At 38.2% G+C, this 14,219-nt stretch overlaps 4 protein-coding genes across 4 annotated transcripts; 2 read left to right on the top strand and 2 right to left on the bottom strand.

The window, feature by feature from the left end:
* Positions 1-1,024: 1,024 nt before the first annotated feature.
* Positions 1,025-1,999, bottom strand: LOC134667274 (N-acylneuraminate cytidylyltransferase). The gene is made up of 4 exons (XM_063524612.1): positions 1,841-1,999; positions 1,576-1,775; positions 1,272-1,485; positions 1,025-1,196 (listed from the first exon to the last, which is right to left on the bottom strand). The coding sequence occupies exons 1-4, from the start codon at positions 1,876-1,878 to the stop codon at positions 1,025-1,027; spliced, it is 624 nt and encodes a 207-aa protein (XP_063380682.1). The 5' UTR covers positions 1,879-1,999.
* A 359-nt stretch (positions 2,000-2,358) lies between these two features.
* On the top strand, positions 2,359-4,399 carry LOC134667252 (ATP-dependent DNA helicase Q1-like). The gene has a single exon (XM_063524584.1). It carries the CDS (start codon positions 2,422-2,424, stop codon positions 4,324-4,326), a length of 1,905 nt encoding a protein of 634 aa, XP_063380654.1. The 5' UTR covers positions 2,359-2,421; the 3' UTR covers positions 4,327-4,399.
* Positions 4,400-4,452: 53 nt separating this feature from the next.
* On the bottom strand, positions 4,453-7,025 carry LOC134667268 (UPF0193 protein EVG1 homolog). Its single transcript, XM_063524607.1, has 5 exons — positions 6,712-7,025; positions 6,334-6,517; positions 5,670-5,830; positions 4,852-5,094; positions 4,453-4,713 (listed from the first exon to the last, which is right to left on the bottom strand). The coding sequence occupies exons 1-5, from the start codon at positions 6,833-6,835 to the stop codon at positions 4,571-4,573; spliced, it is 855 nt and encodes a 284-aa protein (XP_063380677.1). The 5' UTR covers positions 6,836-7,025; the 3' UTR covers positions 4,453-4,570.
* Positions 7,026-7,253: 228 nt separating this feature from the next.
* Positions 7,254-9,828, top strand: LOC134667272 (uncharacterized). The gene is made up of 3 exons (XM_063524611.1): positions 7,254-7,359; positions 7,447-7,649; positions 9,286-9,828. Exons 1-3 carry the CDS (start codon positions 7,275-7,277, stop codon positions 9,628-9,630), a joined length of 633 nt encoding a protein of 210 aa, XP_063380681.1. The 5' UTR covers positions 7,254-7,274; the 3' UTR covers positions 9,631-9,828.
* The last annotated feature ends 4,391 nt before the right edge of the window (positions 9,829-14,219 follow it).

Here is a 14,219-nt window from a genome sequence, read left to right as displayed (position 1 = left end):
TTCCACAATTAGAAATTCTTTCACTCCCACAACCTTTAACGCAACATATTTTCACCATTTTTAGGAAATTTTGCATTCACGTGTTTTGATAACATGTCATGACGATAGGGATACCAATTAACATTCAAAGTTTCTACAATGTCTACCACACCAAAATTAATGTTTTTTTTTTTGTTGTCCACATGCTTGGTTAAATCAGTTAATAATATTGACATCATACTTATTTACAAATTTCTTGAAAGATATCAGAACCTTACTCTGAATATAGCATTTAAATAATATAAGAAGTTATTTAATTTGAGTAGTATATACTACCACAATGGTATATTTTTAACATTGGCAACACGTGCGAGTGAGACACCGCGACCCACCTTTGCTATCTCAAGTGGACCGTTTTTTCTAGTCTGGTACGAAAGTCTTTCTAGCTCGGTGATAAAGTTCAATTTAGTATGGCAAAAAAAGTGACAGTGCAGTCCATCTTATAAGTCCATGCGTCAAACATAGATTCCCACGGTACTTTTTTGAAGGCTGCGTTCCAATTGCACTAACTTTAGGTAAAATCTTGTTAGGGTATACACGCACGAGCAGTTTCTCGTGCGTGCCTACTCTTACCTACTGTTTTTTCATATGAACATCTCTAATAAAAGAAAGAGAAGGAGAATATAACTTCAATTTAATTTCCAAAAAAAAAACTCACTTCAAGAGAAGTGGAACGCAACATAAAAATTAAAACTTTGACATTTCGCGTTTTGTTGCTGCATTGGTGCAACACACATCATTTCATTTATTTTAGAAAAAAATTTAGAAATTAATTTAGAAAAAAAAGAATATGAGTACCTATATATGGTCAAGCAAATTTTGTCAGTAGAAAAAGGCGCGAAATTCAAATTTTCTATGAGACGATATACCTTTGCGCCTACATTTTTCAAATTTGCCACCTTTTTCTACTGACATGATCTGCTTGACCAACTATATTTTTACCTACCTAAGTCTCATGAAATAGTACAAGCATATAAAATTCAAATTACTTGTTGTTTTGAAATGATCCGCTCATAATAACATTTCTGCGAGCTATATAAAATGCTCCAGTTTCTAATAATTCTCCACTCCAGTCCTGCCTTCGAGGTCTAGCGTTAGGGTCAAAATTTATTGGGGTTACTCCAATATCCACAGGTTTCCAGCGGAGCTTATAACTTCTGTAACAAAGGATTTTGAAATAAGACTTTTAATTATATGTCAAATTGTAATATCCATAGAATAAACTTTCTCACCTTGTAGCAGAAAATATACAATCAAAAGGAATTGGAAAGGTTAACTTTCGCAAAGCACCTATCAAATTGGTTGACTCTACAAAGGGCGAAGTCGCTTGGAGTAGTATAAGTATCTCAACATGAGGTTTGCTGCTTAAAAACTCAAGTGTTCCCCAAATGGATGGGGCCGAATCAGTTGCTGTGATTGGACTTCTGTGAAAAACTCTAGCTCCACCTGTTAAATTGAAAATTATACCTAAGTGGAAGGTAAAAGAAAAAAACGAGCATAAACAAATTACAGCACTAGTTATTTATTTCTACTCACTTTTGATGCTTTCTAGAGCTATAAGTGGATGATCCGTTGACACAGTCACATCCTGAATTCCAGCAATCTTAGCCGTATGGATTGCGCGATTTAGTAAACTTGACCCACCTACTGCTTGCAGATTCTTTAAACGTATGCCTTTTGATCCACCTCTGGCGAGGATAAGAACTGCTGTTTTCTCTTCAATTACTTCTGCAAAACTGATTAACACTCTTATATATTTTTAAGCTGATGCCCACTATTACATCACAGAAATATAACTTACACCATTAAACCAAAGAAAATCAGAAAAAAAGCTTGCATGTTTACTAAACAGCTAATAATTCAAGTGCCGCGTATGGGATAGCAGGCCCGTAACCCGTAATTGACACTTCCTCTTTATTTATTGATAGGATAATCATATGCTACGTAATTTTCTTAAGTTTCAGTCGAGTCCTTGTATCCTCTTATAACCAGATAATAATATGATTTATGTTTATTTACGATAAACTATTTATATAAAGACTTTACGCCTTAGTTCATACATTCAATATTATTTTAAGTACTATTATTTTACCATAAAAACTGGCGTTTGGCGTAGTGTGGCCACTAGGTATATACATATATTACTAGTAATATTTAATATGTTACATAATTTTATTCACATTTAAATCCGCGTATTTGTCATAAATAAATTATATTTTGAATTAATACTTATAATAAGATAAAACGATTTGCATGATCAAAACGCAAACTAAACAGAAGCATGTCAAATTGAATCTGTCAAACCAAACACGACTTGCGACCGAACATCGAAGAAGAAGAAAAGGTAATTCGCACTTTGTTGCGATATTTTTCAATTTAACTATGAAGACTGTCGATGAATTAGAGAAGGAAATAAAAACTGTTGACAGAGAACTATCCAAAGTTGAATCTGAAATAGCAAAGTTGAAAAACCAACAACGACAACTGCACGAAAAGAAAACTGCGCTCAAGAATTCAATAAACAAAATTAAATCTGATAGTTTAGCGAGCGTCGACTGGGCTGGGAAGAGCTACGAATGGTCAGAAGATGTAATGGACACTCTACACAATATTTTCAAACTGAAATCATTTAGACCGAATCAGTTAAGTGCGATAAATTGTACTCTTTCGGGGCAGCATGCAATTATCGTCATGCCGACGGGAGCCGGCAAAAGTTTATGCTATCAGCTGCCGGCGCTAGTCAAGCCCGGCATTACCATAGTCTGCTCCCCTCTAGTATCCCTGATGGAAGATCAGGTAAGATCTTTAACCAAAAAAGACATTCCTGCAAAACTTATTACGAGCACCTCTTCCAGAGAAGAATCGAACGCCGCTTTGAACATACTAAAAGATAAAAATTCGCCCATTAAACTGCTGTATGTAACACCAGAAAGGTTTGCCAAAAGCAAAAGATTTATGGCAAATTTGCAGAAGTGCTTTGCAGATGGCAGATTGCAAAGGATAGCAATAGATGAGGTACATTGCTGTTCCCAGTGGGGACATGATTTCAGACCAGACTACAAATTCCTTGGAATATTATCTAACATGTTCCCTAAAGTTCCCATTTTAGGTTTAACGGCTACTGCAACTGCCCATGTTCTAACTGATGTCCAAAAAATCCTTAACATTCCTGGTTGCCTGGTCATCAAGTCTACTTTTAACAGGCCTAACTTGTTTTACAAAATTCTAGAGAAACCAACTTCACAGGAGGAGTGCTTGAATATTCTTGAAAAACTCATCAAATACAGGTATAAAGGAGAAAGTGGCATAGTGTACACACACAGTATCAAAGATTGTGAAGAAATTGCCATGGGATTAAGAAAGAGAGGTTTGAAAGTTGCCTGTTACCATGCTAACTTAGAGGCAGACACCAGATCTCAAGTCCACACAAAATGGCATGACAAGCACTACCAAGCTATAGTAGCTACATTAGCTTTTGGGATGGGGATAGACAAGCCAGATGTGAGATTTGTAATTCACCACACAATAAGCAAATCTATGGAAAATTATTACCAAGAGAGTGGAAGGGCAGGTAGAGATAGCAACAGAGCTGAATGTGTTACTTTGTACAGATTGCAGGATGTTTTTAAAGTGAGCACAATGGTATTCTCATCAGTGGGAAGTCTAGATCACCTCTATGGCATGGTAAAATATTGTCTTAATGGTACATTTTGCAGAAGGCAGTTGATCGCTGAACATTTTGATGAAGACTGGGGTAATGCAGACTGCAACAAAATGTGTGATGTTTGTGCAAATCCCAATTCTAATGTCAAAGAAATAAATCTTGAATTGCATTGCAGAACTCTGGCTAGCATTATTGACAATGCTGATAAGCAAGACACAAAATTGACTGCCCAAAAGTTGCTTGATGCCTGGTTTTTGAAAGGACCAGTAAATTTAAGGCATAAGGGTAAGGAACCCAACTTATCCCGTAATTTGGGAGAGGACGTTATTGCCTATTTGCTGGTAGAAAACTACCTTGTGGAAGACTTCCATTTCACAGCATATTCTACAATCAGCTACATAAAGAAAGGCCCTAACATTGATCTAGTGCAGGACCCAGAATTTGTTATAAAAATGCCTGTTAGAAAGTATTCTAGCTTTGAATTAGACAGGCCTGCTCCAAGTGAATTTGAAAACAATGTCACAGACCTAGAAGGAAAAGATATGCCCAAGAAAAGGAAATCACATTCAAATGATGCATCACACTCAAAGAAAACAAAGACAATTGTAATAGATGAGGATTAGATAGGTGTGATATAATGATTAAAATAAGTATTGTTTTATAAGATGCTTTTTTATTAATTTTGACTTTCAATGCCTTAGTTGTTAATGTAAAAACCAACATAAACAAATCACTAAATCTGCATCTTACATCCAAAGGCATATTATTTGATCAATTATAGTAAAATGCATAATTTTGGAATCACCAGTACTGTCTGCAACAGCACCATGCTGCTGCTGATTGTACAAAACAAATTAAATCAAAAACTCAAACTCTCCTCCTTGGTGAGTATTGCAAAAGCGGAACATTGTTGTAAGCCAAGATATTCTCTTCCATCTTTGGATGACCTTTGGCTGAGCTTCTTGACGATTTTTGTTTCTCCTGGGATTTTGTTGAGCCATTAGAATGTGCTGAAAAATACGAATAATATTAAGGAATCCATATTATCTAGTTAAACTATTTTAGCGTCCCAATTTTAATACAATGAGGCTCTTGAAGGAAAACTGGAAATCACATGTTCCGCAGGGGTGTAGCCAAACTATACTTACCAGACTTAGCACTCTCCTTAGACCGTGCACTATCCTTCACGTACTGTTCCTTTATGCTAAACCCGGAGCCCTTGGAACGCGCAGAGGACCGTGCTGACGAGAGCGCACTGTCGATGCCCAAGCTGTCAAGTGCGCGCAGCCGCTCTGCGATCTGGTCGCGAACTATGTCCCGGTGGGGGGCTGCGTGGCCGAGGTCTTCCATTTCTGCGAGCCACTCGGCGCGCTCGCGGATTTGGGTAAGCACTGGAAAATAATTGCGTGTGAAAAAAAATCATTGAAGCCGTAATTCGTTAACAAAAGGACGGTGGGATTATTCGCAGCTTCTGAATCAGAATCCTTGTATTAGTGACAGTCATTCTCCATACTAATGGCACCCTTTGTCTTGCAATTACTGCCATCAGCGCCTCGCACTCATAACAGCACAATTAACGCTCGTGCTGATATGTGTGTAGGTATGGCTGCGTCGTCTCCGTACTCCACGCTGATCTCTATCATATGACATGAATGGCATGTTCACTCACCGACTGAATCAGGTTTCCTTCCACTTACGATTTGGGCTTGACCATACGCGGTGCTCCATATTGATGATATTGATCGCTAACCTGGCCAACAGCGCCTCGCGGTCTTGTCACGCTTTATTGGCCAATATCCTTAAGTAATTTCCTGAAGTGCTTATCTTATGGTTCTCGGAGACCCTTGTGCAATTACCCGCTAGGAAAGATCCGTCTACTCAAGAGCTTTTTCCACCATCTCCATGTGCCGGATGATCGAGCTCATGCGTAGCGTTTTGAATTCCTTTGGTTCCAGATAGGACTTACGTTCATTCCTCTTATCCTTGACCGTGGGCAGTTGAGGCTTGGGCTTGGTTATACGCGGTGGCGGCGGAGGCGCCTGTTCCGTTGTGTCTCCGTGTTCCATGCTCATAGCAAGCTTGGCCTTCAGTGCCTCGCGGTCTTCGCCACGCTTTAGTGGAATATATCTGAGGACAGAAGACGGTTTCGTTATTTATTTCCCAGGAGAATGTGGGGTACCTACAGGATGTAACAAAAATAGTGGGAATCCTATTAAGGGTATATTCGTATCGTGTTCTGATTAGGAAAAAAAAATTAATGCGAAAACCCTTTTTATGGAGGATGGGCCGCCTTGGACGATACCAGATCCCCTAAGTATATTAGATGAGCTGCACGCTTTGTTTACCATTATCGTTCAATAGAAATAATAGGTAAGTGTATTCGTATTTCTTTTTATTGTGCCGATAGCTTAGGTATATTACCTATTTGTGTAGCGTAATGTAGGTGCAGCGAGCTGCAAAATTGCACTCGTTTTTTCAGGGGATGGGAGGAAATAAGTATCAGGAGCTAGGTATTATTACAAATGAAAACAATAGCTATTTAATTTTAGAATCTGCAGGGAGAGAGAAGAGTCGTGGAATGTATGGGGCACAATACATTCCACGACTCTTCTCTTTCCGAAAAGACTAACTCTTCCATCTCAAGCACCCCTGACTCTCTGATGGCAGACAGCGAGCGGCGGCGCGACGTCCTCGGCCGAATCATGGGCACCTCCCGTCTGGGACATCGTGGTTCCTTAGGCTCGTCCTCCTGCCGCAAAGCCCACGCCTGCTTCTGGCGTTGAGCGATGCTCAATTTTGATTCTTCGAGAAGAACTGTAAAAAAGTCGTTAACATAGAACACGGGTATTTACGCTATTTACGAAATTATGCCACTAAAAAATCAAAACATAGTCTTTCATTACGCCACGCCAGTCAGTGTTAAAAGATACAGGCAAAGTTCAAGGTGCACAAATTTGCAGTCGCTATACAAAGTAGGTATATAGAGATAATAATAAAAACATCCATACCTTTCAAAAATTGTTGTTGTGATACAGAAGGTTCTACGGTACTCGTATGAAATATACCGCCATGAGGGATATTTTTACTAGGCCACTGTACGTGGACATAACCATTTGCGTCTGGCGTCTGCATAATAGTAATAAAATAATGGTATAAAATTATATCGCAACAATTTCCTCCGATTTTTATTACATTACATTTGTAGCAAAGTCAAAGCAAAGTGTCACTTTATCGGAGTTTTTGTTTTCAAATTACCCGGGTAACGTTCGAGTATCGACCAAATGTTCCATTTCACGGCGACAAAGAAGTTTCAGAAGTTTTCTCTTTTAACAATTTTTACATGCTTTATGTTACGAAAATCGTATATTTTCTATGTTCTGTGTATTAAAAACCACCATAAAATAAATAAAAACACAATATTATAGGTAATATTCCAAGAATGGCTGAAAATGTAGTAAGTCAAATGCTTAAATTAATCAAAACTTATAAAAAAAAATCGTGTTGGCGGGAAACATCCGAAAAAAAAAACAGAGTCAAATCGTTGTGTGTACCCGTGAATTTTCGTGTGAAAATGGAAAATAACGTAGGCACAGCCATAGAAAAAATTAAGTTACAGGAGCAAGATAAAGAAGCCAAACTGCGGGAAAAACGAGAATGTGGGTAATTAATTTTCATTGCTTCATAATAATCATAATATTTGTTTAGAACATACTAACAAATTGTCTCAATTTATCATTTAACAGATGAAGCAGCCGTGAACTCATTAAATCGTTCTATTCGTGAAGCATTATTCCAAATTGAAAAACATCAAGAAGAAATCAAAGAGTTAACTAAGGGAAACGATCTACTAAAAGCTCAGTTGGAGGTGGAGCGCATTAAACGTTGTGCAGTTGTGGCGCAAATAGAGGCTTGTAATAAAGAAATAGAAGTTTTAAGGGCCCAGTCCGTAAGAATTAAGTTTAGCTATTAGCCCTTTGACCGCCGTTGTCCGGTATAGAAGACAACGATAGAACGATACGCTGGCGCCGTCGTCTTGTATACAAGACACAAATTCAACCACTGAGTTAATGTGAAAATAATAACAATTGCAATTTCATTTACACTCGTGTTCATATTTAAGGTCTTTGTTTTTTCATTTATTTGCATTTTAAGCCGCTATATAAATCCCTTCTTTTATAATAAGGCATTTAAAAAAATTGCTCCAAGTTTCAACATTTTTCATGTTCCTCGTCGCCGTTGTCTTGTATAAAAGACAGCTAGGGATGGGAATGTTAACTCGATATGGGAATTTTTAAAGTAAATATAAAGTCAGAAATATGTTTTTATCTAAGTATTTGAACACTTGTTAATCGCCAATTTTTTTCAACGAATAGTAGGTATAACTACTTACTAGAATACGTAGAACGAGAGTCAGACAGGCATAACTATATTTAAAGTTCAGGCAGCTTCTTTAGTTCTATAAACTAGAGTCAGACAAGTAAATTTGCCCTTGTAGATTGTGGACTATTTAATTGCAGAAGAGATAAATAAAAAAAATAATTGATGTTATTTTATAGCTTAGTGGGAAGGGATACACCGCAGCGACCGCTTCGCACAAGAGTGGTACAGGGACATACCTGTTTATCAGACTTTAGTTTTTTGTTATAACATTGAAGTTAATGTGTATTTTTTTTTAATAACAAGTCGTTGAACGTTTTTTTGATTAGAGTTTACCTATATTAATGTAAACCAAACTGAAATTATAATGATAGATTCTAATTCCGGAATAATTCAATTCAATTTCAATTATTTATTTAATTCAAGATAACAGAGATCCCATTGTGTTAGTATTACATATAATAAGGCTTAAAAACTATATTAATACTTAAAAGTTATAATATCTTCACTCATTAAAAATTCAACCCACGTGTAATTTTCACTAAAACAGTTCCGGTATATTGACTTTATCGACACATGATGCGCAGCTTTAACGTTACGCCAATAAAGTTTACGTACCGACAAGCGCTTACGCCGTTGACCTAGAGACTATTATTACTTGATCCGCGCGGAAACAGTCCTTGTCGATCTGCACTGCGGGCAGTCCATGCGCGCCGTTGTCTTGTATAAAAGACTTTTCGTACAGCCTAGTGCGGCGATATCACGTCTTGAATCGACATTGTTTAGTGGTTGTTTTTTATGTTAAATCCCTATATTTTAAACATTTTCGGGTGTAAAACATATGTTTAATTTTGGCAATTTGGAATTAAATTAAAACAGGATATGAACAAAGCTAAATTAAAAAGATTTTTACCATAAATTGTAAATATCGATATCACTATTTGCAATCCCTAAACTTTTTATTAGTTGTTTACTTAAAATTTGCTCTGGCGTGTGAGTGAACGTCTTTGCGGACTAGGTCCGGCGGCCAAAAGGTTAAATATTTCAAAGTCAATTGCAAGGAGTGCAATTTTTATACCTACTTACAGGGAGAGGGTTACAGGAGATGGGAGGGAGGAATTACAGTTACAGGGGTTTGTTTTTGTTAGAGTAGAGGTACCTCCAGTTTCAGTGTAGTATTGTTTTTGTAAATCTTTATTTTATAGGATAAAGGTATATCAGATGTGTGGTCTCTCCGGTCCTCCTTATGCACAGCAGTTCAGAATGTTTCCGACGAGTGCGACGTGTGGGGTCTTTTGGTGAAGCCCATAAACACTGATCCAATACACAGGATAGTGAAGAAACCTACCGAGAATAATGAAGAGGCAGAATTTGAGGAACGTCTCAAACTGGCTAAAGAAAGATATGAAAGGGCTGTGGCGGAGCGTGAGCGTTTGTTGGCTGAACCGGAGAAGGGTGAAGAATTTATAAGGCATGGTCAAAATCTAATTATTATATTAAGTTTAAAAAAAATATCTACTGTTGTCCTAGACCCAACCCAGTGGGGGTGACCCCCATGACCCTCGTCCTCGTTACCCCGGCTACTCACGTAACGATAAATCGTTGCGATAAAACTGTGCAGTCCGACTGTGCAGATAAATCGAACCGTGTGTATGTCGATTATCGTAACGATTTGTCATACACACGGTTCGATTTATCTGCACAGTCGGACTGCACAGTTTTATCGCAACGATTTATCGTTACGTGAGTAGCCGGGGTTACGCTACAGTCGGTTGGGGCAGGAACAGGCATACTCGTAGTGTAAAGGGACAGGGAATACACCATAAACAAAATTTCAAATTTCATCAGTAAAGTTCATCAGAGCTTGGCAAAAAAATAGTAGAAATTAAAAAGTGGCAACATTGTAGTGTCGTCCCGTTTTCTTATATACAGGGTGGAAAGATATGTCGGGCCCTGGAGTAGGGTTGCCAGATGGTCGGGATTTGGCGGGATTCTCCCGATTTTTAGCATGTGTTCCCGATTCCCGACAAAGTGTAAACTGTCCCGAAAAACAGCTTCACGTTATAAAACAATAATTTCAAGTTCCGAACTGTCGTCGAGCGAGCGAGCTGACGTAGTGCCAATAATGTAAAATATCGTTGTTTTTAATACAATTAAGTACTTTAATTTGAATGTATTTTTTTTCCCGACTTAAGTCCCAAAATCCCGAAAAATTTATATTGTTTCCCGATAATAGCGCCTTTCGATCTGGCAACCCTACCCTGGAGGGAAACTACCTTAAATCCTTAAACTGGCTCATTTTACTTAAAAGAGACATTTCTTTATTTTTAAAAAGAAACAAAACTGCATTCAAAGTATTTTTTTTTCTTTTTTTCTTCAATTTGGCTTGTCTATAAAAATCATAAGTACTAAATATTAGATTTTATGGATATTTTGTAAGACAGACGAGTGTAAGACCTAATGTTTCTTGGAGAAATGTTATCATTAACATTAACTGTATCGACTAGTAGAATAAAATTGCGAGTTTTTATTTTTTGAAATTTTTAGTCGGTTCGAGTCCCGGGCGAGGCAAGCGAGTTTTAGAAAATCTTTGAATGCAGTTTTGTTTCTTTTTAAAAATAAAGGAATGTCTCCTTTAAGTAAAATGAGTCAGCTTAAAGATTTAAGCAGCGGCGTGCCTACGGTTTCGGAGTAAGGCAAGCCGAAAGATATGTTTTCGTAATAAATGTCCAATCTCACTTTGAAATCAAATGAAGAATGAATGGATTTGCTAGCGTAAGTATCGCGGCGAGCTAGGCATACTAGGTACTACTATAACTACTAGATATAATTTTACAAACATATCAGAGGGCGTACCTTCTTTCTCTGTTACTCTAATTACGCCTTAATTGGAGTAAACCAACAATCCTTGTGTTTTATAAACGGCTGTACAAAATTTTCTCTCAATGCGACTGACTTTTCTGAGAATACACAAGTCTGGTGTTGGTTTTGGCGCTGACATGATATCCCGTTTTTCTACAAAGTTTAACGATTTTACCTTGCCTTCGTTGAGTAATACGTGGACGCGTCTCATACCGTCACAAGGAACAACTTCATCAATTGTTAACACTTATAAACGTCACAACAAACAAACAAATCCACATTCACTACTTAATTCAAATTCACTTAAATAAATTGAGCTTTCGTTACTTCCGACTCTACTAAATAATAATACACTTGAAGTAACCGCGTGCCCGTGCGAACTTATGCAGCAAACTTCACACCAAAAGCCAGGCTTAAATCGCCATATAAAATGGCTATACATGCCAACAAATAGTTACATCGTTTTATGGCGGTTTGTAGGCTAAGAGCGCCTAGAGCGGGACGAAAAAGCAAGTCCGGTTGCAAGCCAACGAGTGCGAGCAGGATAGCTAGAACATTCTACGCCTGATTTCTTTCGCGCGGACGAGGCGCCACAGCGGCAAAAATTTGCAACACGCTGGCGCCGCGGTCCGCGTGCTGTTGCTTGCATTTAATAATACGGGTTCATTTGGCGCGCGGTTTAGAAATAATCTATATTGATCTTATCACTACGTAATTTCGTTAAGGCAAATATTAATAAGGCAAGCCCGGCTTTTGGGCTTGTATGGAAGTACCGCCACTGGATTTAAGGTAGTTTCCCTCCAGGGCCCGACTTATCTTTCCACCCTGTATATTGGTTTGAAAGGGACGACACTACAGTGTTGCCACTTTTTAAATTTCTTCTCTTTTGCCGAGCTATAATTTGTCAAAAGCGCCCTCCAGACTATGTGCGTGAATGGCGGCGCGACGTCGCGGAGCGAACATATCGCGAAGTTGACGTATGACTCCACACCATAGACATAATATATATATAGACGTAGTCTCAGCGAGCTGTCACTGTTGCCCACGGACGTAGAGATTAACTGGATGGCGGACATTGGCCAAAAAGTGTGTCCACATGAGATAGTCAAGGTGGGCCGTTGTATCTCTTTCTAATTAGGGTGACCATACGTCTTATGTATGTGGGATATTAGGATAACATTTAAATATATAGTTTGACCAGGATCTTTCCTTAATCGTGCATAGTTATATTAGTAATAGAAATCATACTGTCTTTTCGCCTAAAAAGGGATGGATATAGTTTTTTCTCTTCTGTAAAACGCTTCACACAACCTTAGGTACTTAATTTAGTTGTTCTAAATGGTGTGTTCACATTACGGCACCTATGCAATTAAAACTGCACGAGGCCATGCGCTTAGCGAGGAAGAGAACCCTATGGAGGAACCTGGTCTTCAACAGAAGGATATGATGTCACGATCCTCAGTATTGAGGGACCATGTGAAGAAAAAAAGCTGTTACTAGTAGGCGTAGGTACTGGATCACGAACATGGTCGATCGTCAGGAAGGTGGTCCGCCGTAACGTCTGTCAAGAACACAGGTATGAGTGAGAGAGATAGAGAGACAAATATGCTGACAGAACCAGAGGGTCTACTGTGAACCATGTTCGACGTGTTGCCTCTCTGTCACACTTACGTACGAATTTACAAGTGCGACAAAGACGCAACGGGGTAGGCTCTCAGGACAGTGGAGGAATTACATACAGTCTTTGCCGCCTTAGGCCCCAAGCCCTACATAGCAAGCTCTAGCCGCCCCCCTTTCTCAGCACCCATAATATAGACTGCCGCCCAAAATATCTGGCCGCCCTAGGCCCGGGCCTACTCGGTCTTAGGACAAATTCGTAACTGCCTGAGGGTCGCGTGGGTCCGCTACGCCCGCTTGCTATCGTTTTTAACTAGGACGCTTGTCACTGGACCATAGACATCGAAGTTTGCAAATTGCGAGCATCTTTCTCTGTTACTGTAATTACTCCTTTATAGGAGTAAAAGAGAAAGATGCCCGTAATTTGCGAACTTCGGTGTTCACGGTGCTAGGCCACCTGTGCGAAAAGAGAAGAGTCGTGAAATGTAAAGAAATTAGTGATGTGCCGTTCTTAGTAAATTTTCCAAAGAGGGTAAATTCCCAGTAACGTTTCTGGTATCGTCCCAAAAGTCAGTAAATTACGATAAAGTTATATTTTTCTTTTATTATCAATGTGTTTATTATTATTATAACAATGCATAAATGTGTCTGTAATGTTTAAGGACTTTGGATTTCAATTTTGGTAATTATTTATTCTGTATTGGCTCTCATTTCACCAATTTAAACATGCCGAAATAAATACATACCTATTTATATAAACTTACTTAAGTACCTAATAAAAATTGTGTAACACTGATTCTCATCGTGCCGACATCATAGTCACCCTAATGAGTTTGACAATGTTGTCTTGTATTTTTATCGCAAAATATAATAATTGTGGCTTCCTGGTGAAACAATATTCCACAATTAGAAATTCTTTCACTCCCACAACCTTTAACGCAACATATTTTCACCATTTTTAGGAAATTTTGCATTCACGTGTTTTGATAACATGTCATGACGATAGGGATACCAATTAACATTCAAAGTTTCTACAATGTCTACCACACCAAAATTAATGTTTTTTTTTTTGTTGTCCACATGCTTGGTTAAATCAGTTAATAATATTGACATCATACTTATTTACAAATTTCTTGAAAGATATCAGAACCTTACTCTGAATATAGCATTTAAATAATATAAGAAGTTATTTAATTTGAGTAGTATATACTACCACAATGGTATATTTTTAACATTGGCAACACGTGCGAGTGAGACACCGCGACCCACCTTTGCTATCTCAAGTGGACCGTTTTTTCTAGTCTGGTACGAAAGTCTTTCTAGCTCGGTGATAAAGTTCAATTTAGTATGGCAAAAAAAGTGACAGTGCAGTCCATCTTATAAGTCCATGCTGTTGCCACTTTTGTTTAGTGTACGATTAACAATGAGGCCCACGTTGCTGTAGCCATGTCGATAAAGTAATATCGATAAACTATCGACATTTCTTGCAATTTTAATTTTACTTCAAAGGCTTAACGATACCTAAAATGACCAAAAACGCTTTTATTCTTTATTGTGGTTATCAGATCACAATTTTATAGTCACGCCCCAGCAGGGAACCAAGGGAAAGTTCAGATATTTAATTAAAATACATAAATACCTCCTAAAATATACTGGGTCA

This window comes from Cydia fagiglandana, chromosome 9 (assembly GCF_963556715.1).
Source record: "Cydia fagiglandana chromosome 9, ilCydFagi1.1, whole genome shotgun sequence".
Taxonomy (NCBI): Eukaryota; Metazoa; Arthropoda; class Insecta; order Lepidoptera; family Tortricidae; genus Cydia; species Cydia fagiglandana.
The sequence above is the reverse complement of the archived record's forward strand: the minus strand, read 5'-3'. Positions and strand labels throughout refer to the sequence as shown.

Bases quoted from the DNA above. Each gene is read 5' to 3' on its own strand.
- LOC134667274 (XM_063524612.1), bottom strand. From the start codon at position 1,878: ATGCAAGCTTTTTTTCTGATTTTCTTTGGTTTAATGGT. The intron at 1,776-1,840 runs GTAAGTTATATT...AGTGTTAATCAG, and splicing joins ATTTTCTTTGGTTTAATGGT to TTTTGCAGAAGTAATTGAAG. The intron at 1,486-1,575 runs GTGAGTAGAAAT...TCAATTTAACAG, and splicing joins AGCTCTAGAAAGCATCAAAA to GTGGAGCTAGAGTTTTTCAC.
- LOC134667252 (XM_063524584.1), top strand. From the start codon at position 2,422: ATGAAGACTGTCGATGAATTAGAGAAGGAAATAAAAACTGTTGACAGA.
- LOC134667268 (XM_063524607.1), bottom strand. From the start codon at position 6,835: ATGCAGACGCCAGACGCAAATGGTTATGTCCACGTACAGTGGCCTAGT. The intron at 6,518-6,711 runs GTATGGATGTTT...ACTTTTTTACAG, and splicing joins ACAACAACAATTTTTGAAAG to TTCTTCTCGAAGAATCAAAA. The intron at 5,095-5,669 runs GTAAGTCCTATC...ATTATTTTCCAG, and splicing joins CAAGGATAAGAGGAATGAAC to TGCTTACCCAAATCCGCGAG.
- LOC134667272 (XM_063524611.1), top strand. From the start codon at position 7,275: ATGGAAAATAACGTAGGCACAGCCATAGAAAAAATTAAGTTACAGGAG. The intron at 7,360-7,446 runs GTGGGTAATTAA...ATCATTTAACAG, and splicing joins ACTGCGGGAAAAACGAGAAT to ATGAAGCAGCCGTGAACTCA. The intron at 7,650-9,285 runs GTAAGAATTAAG...TTTATTTTATAG, and splicing joins AAGTTTTAAGGGCCCAGTCC to GATAAAGGTATATCAGATGT.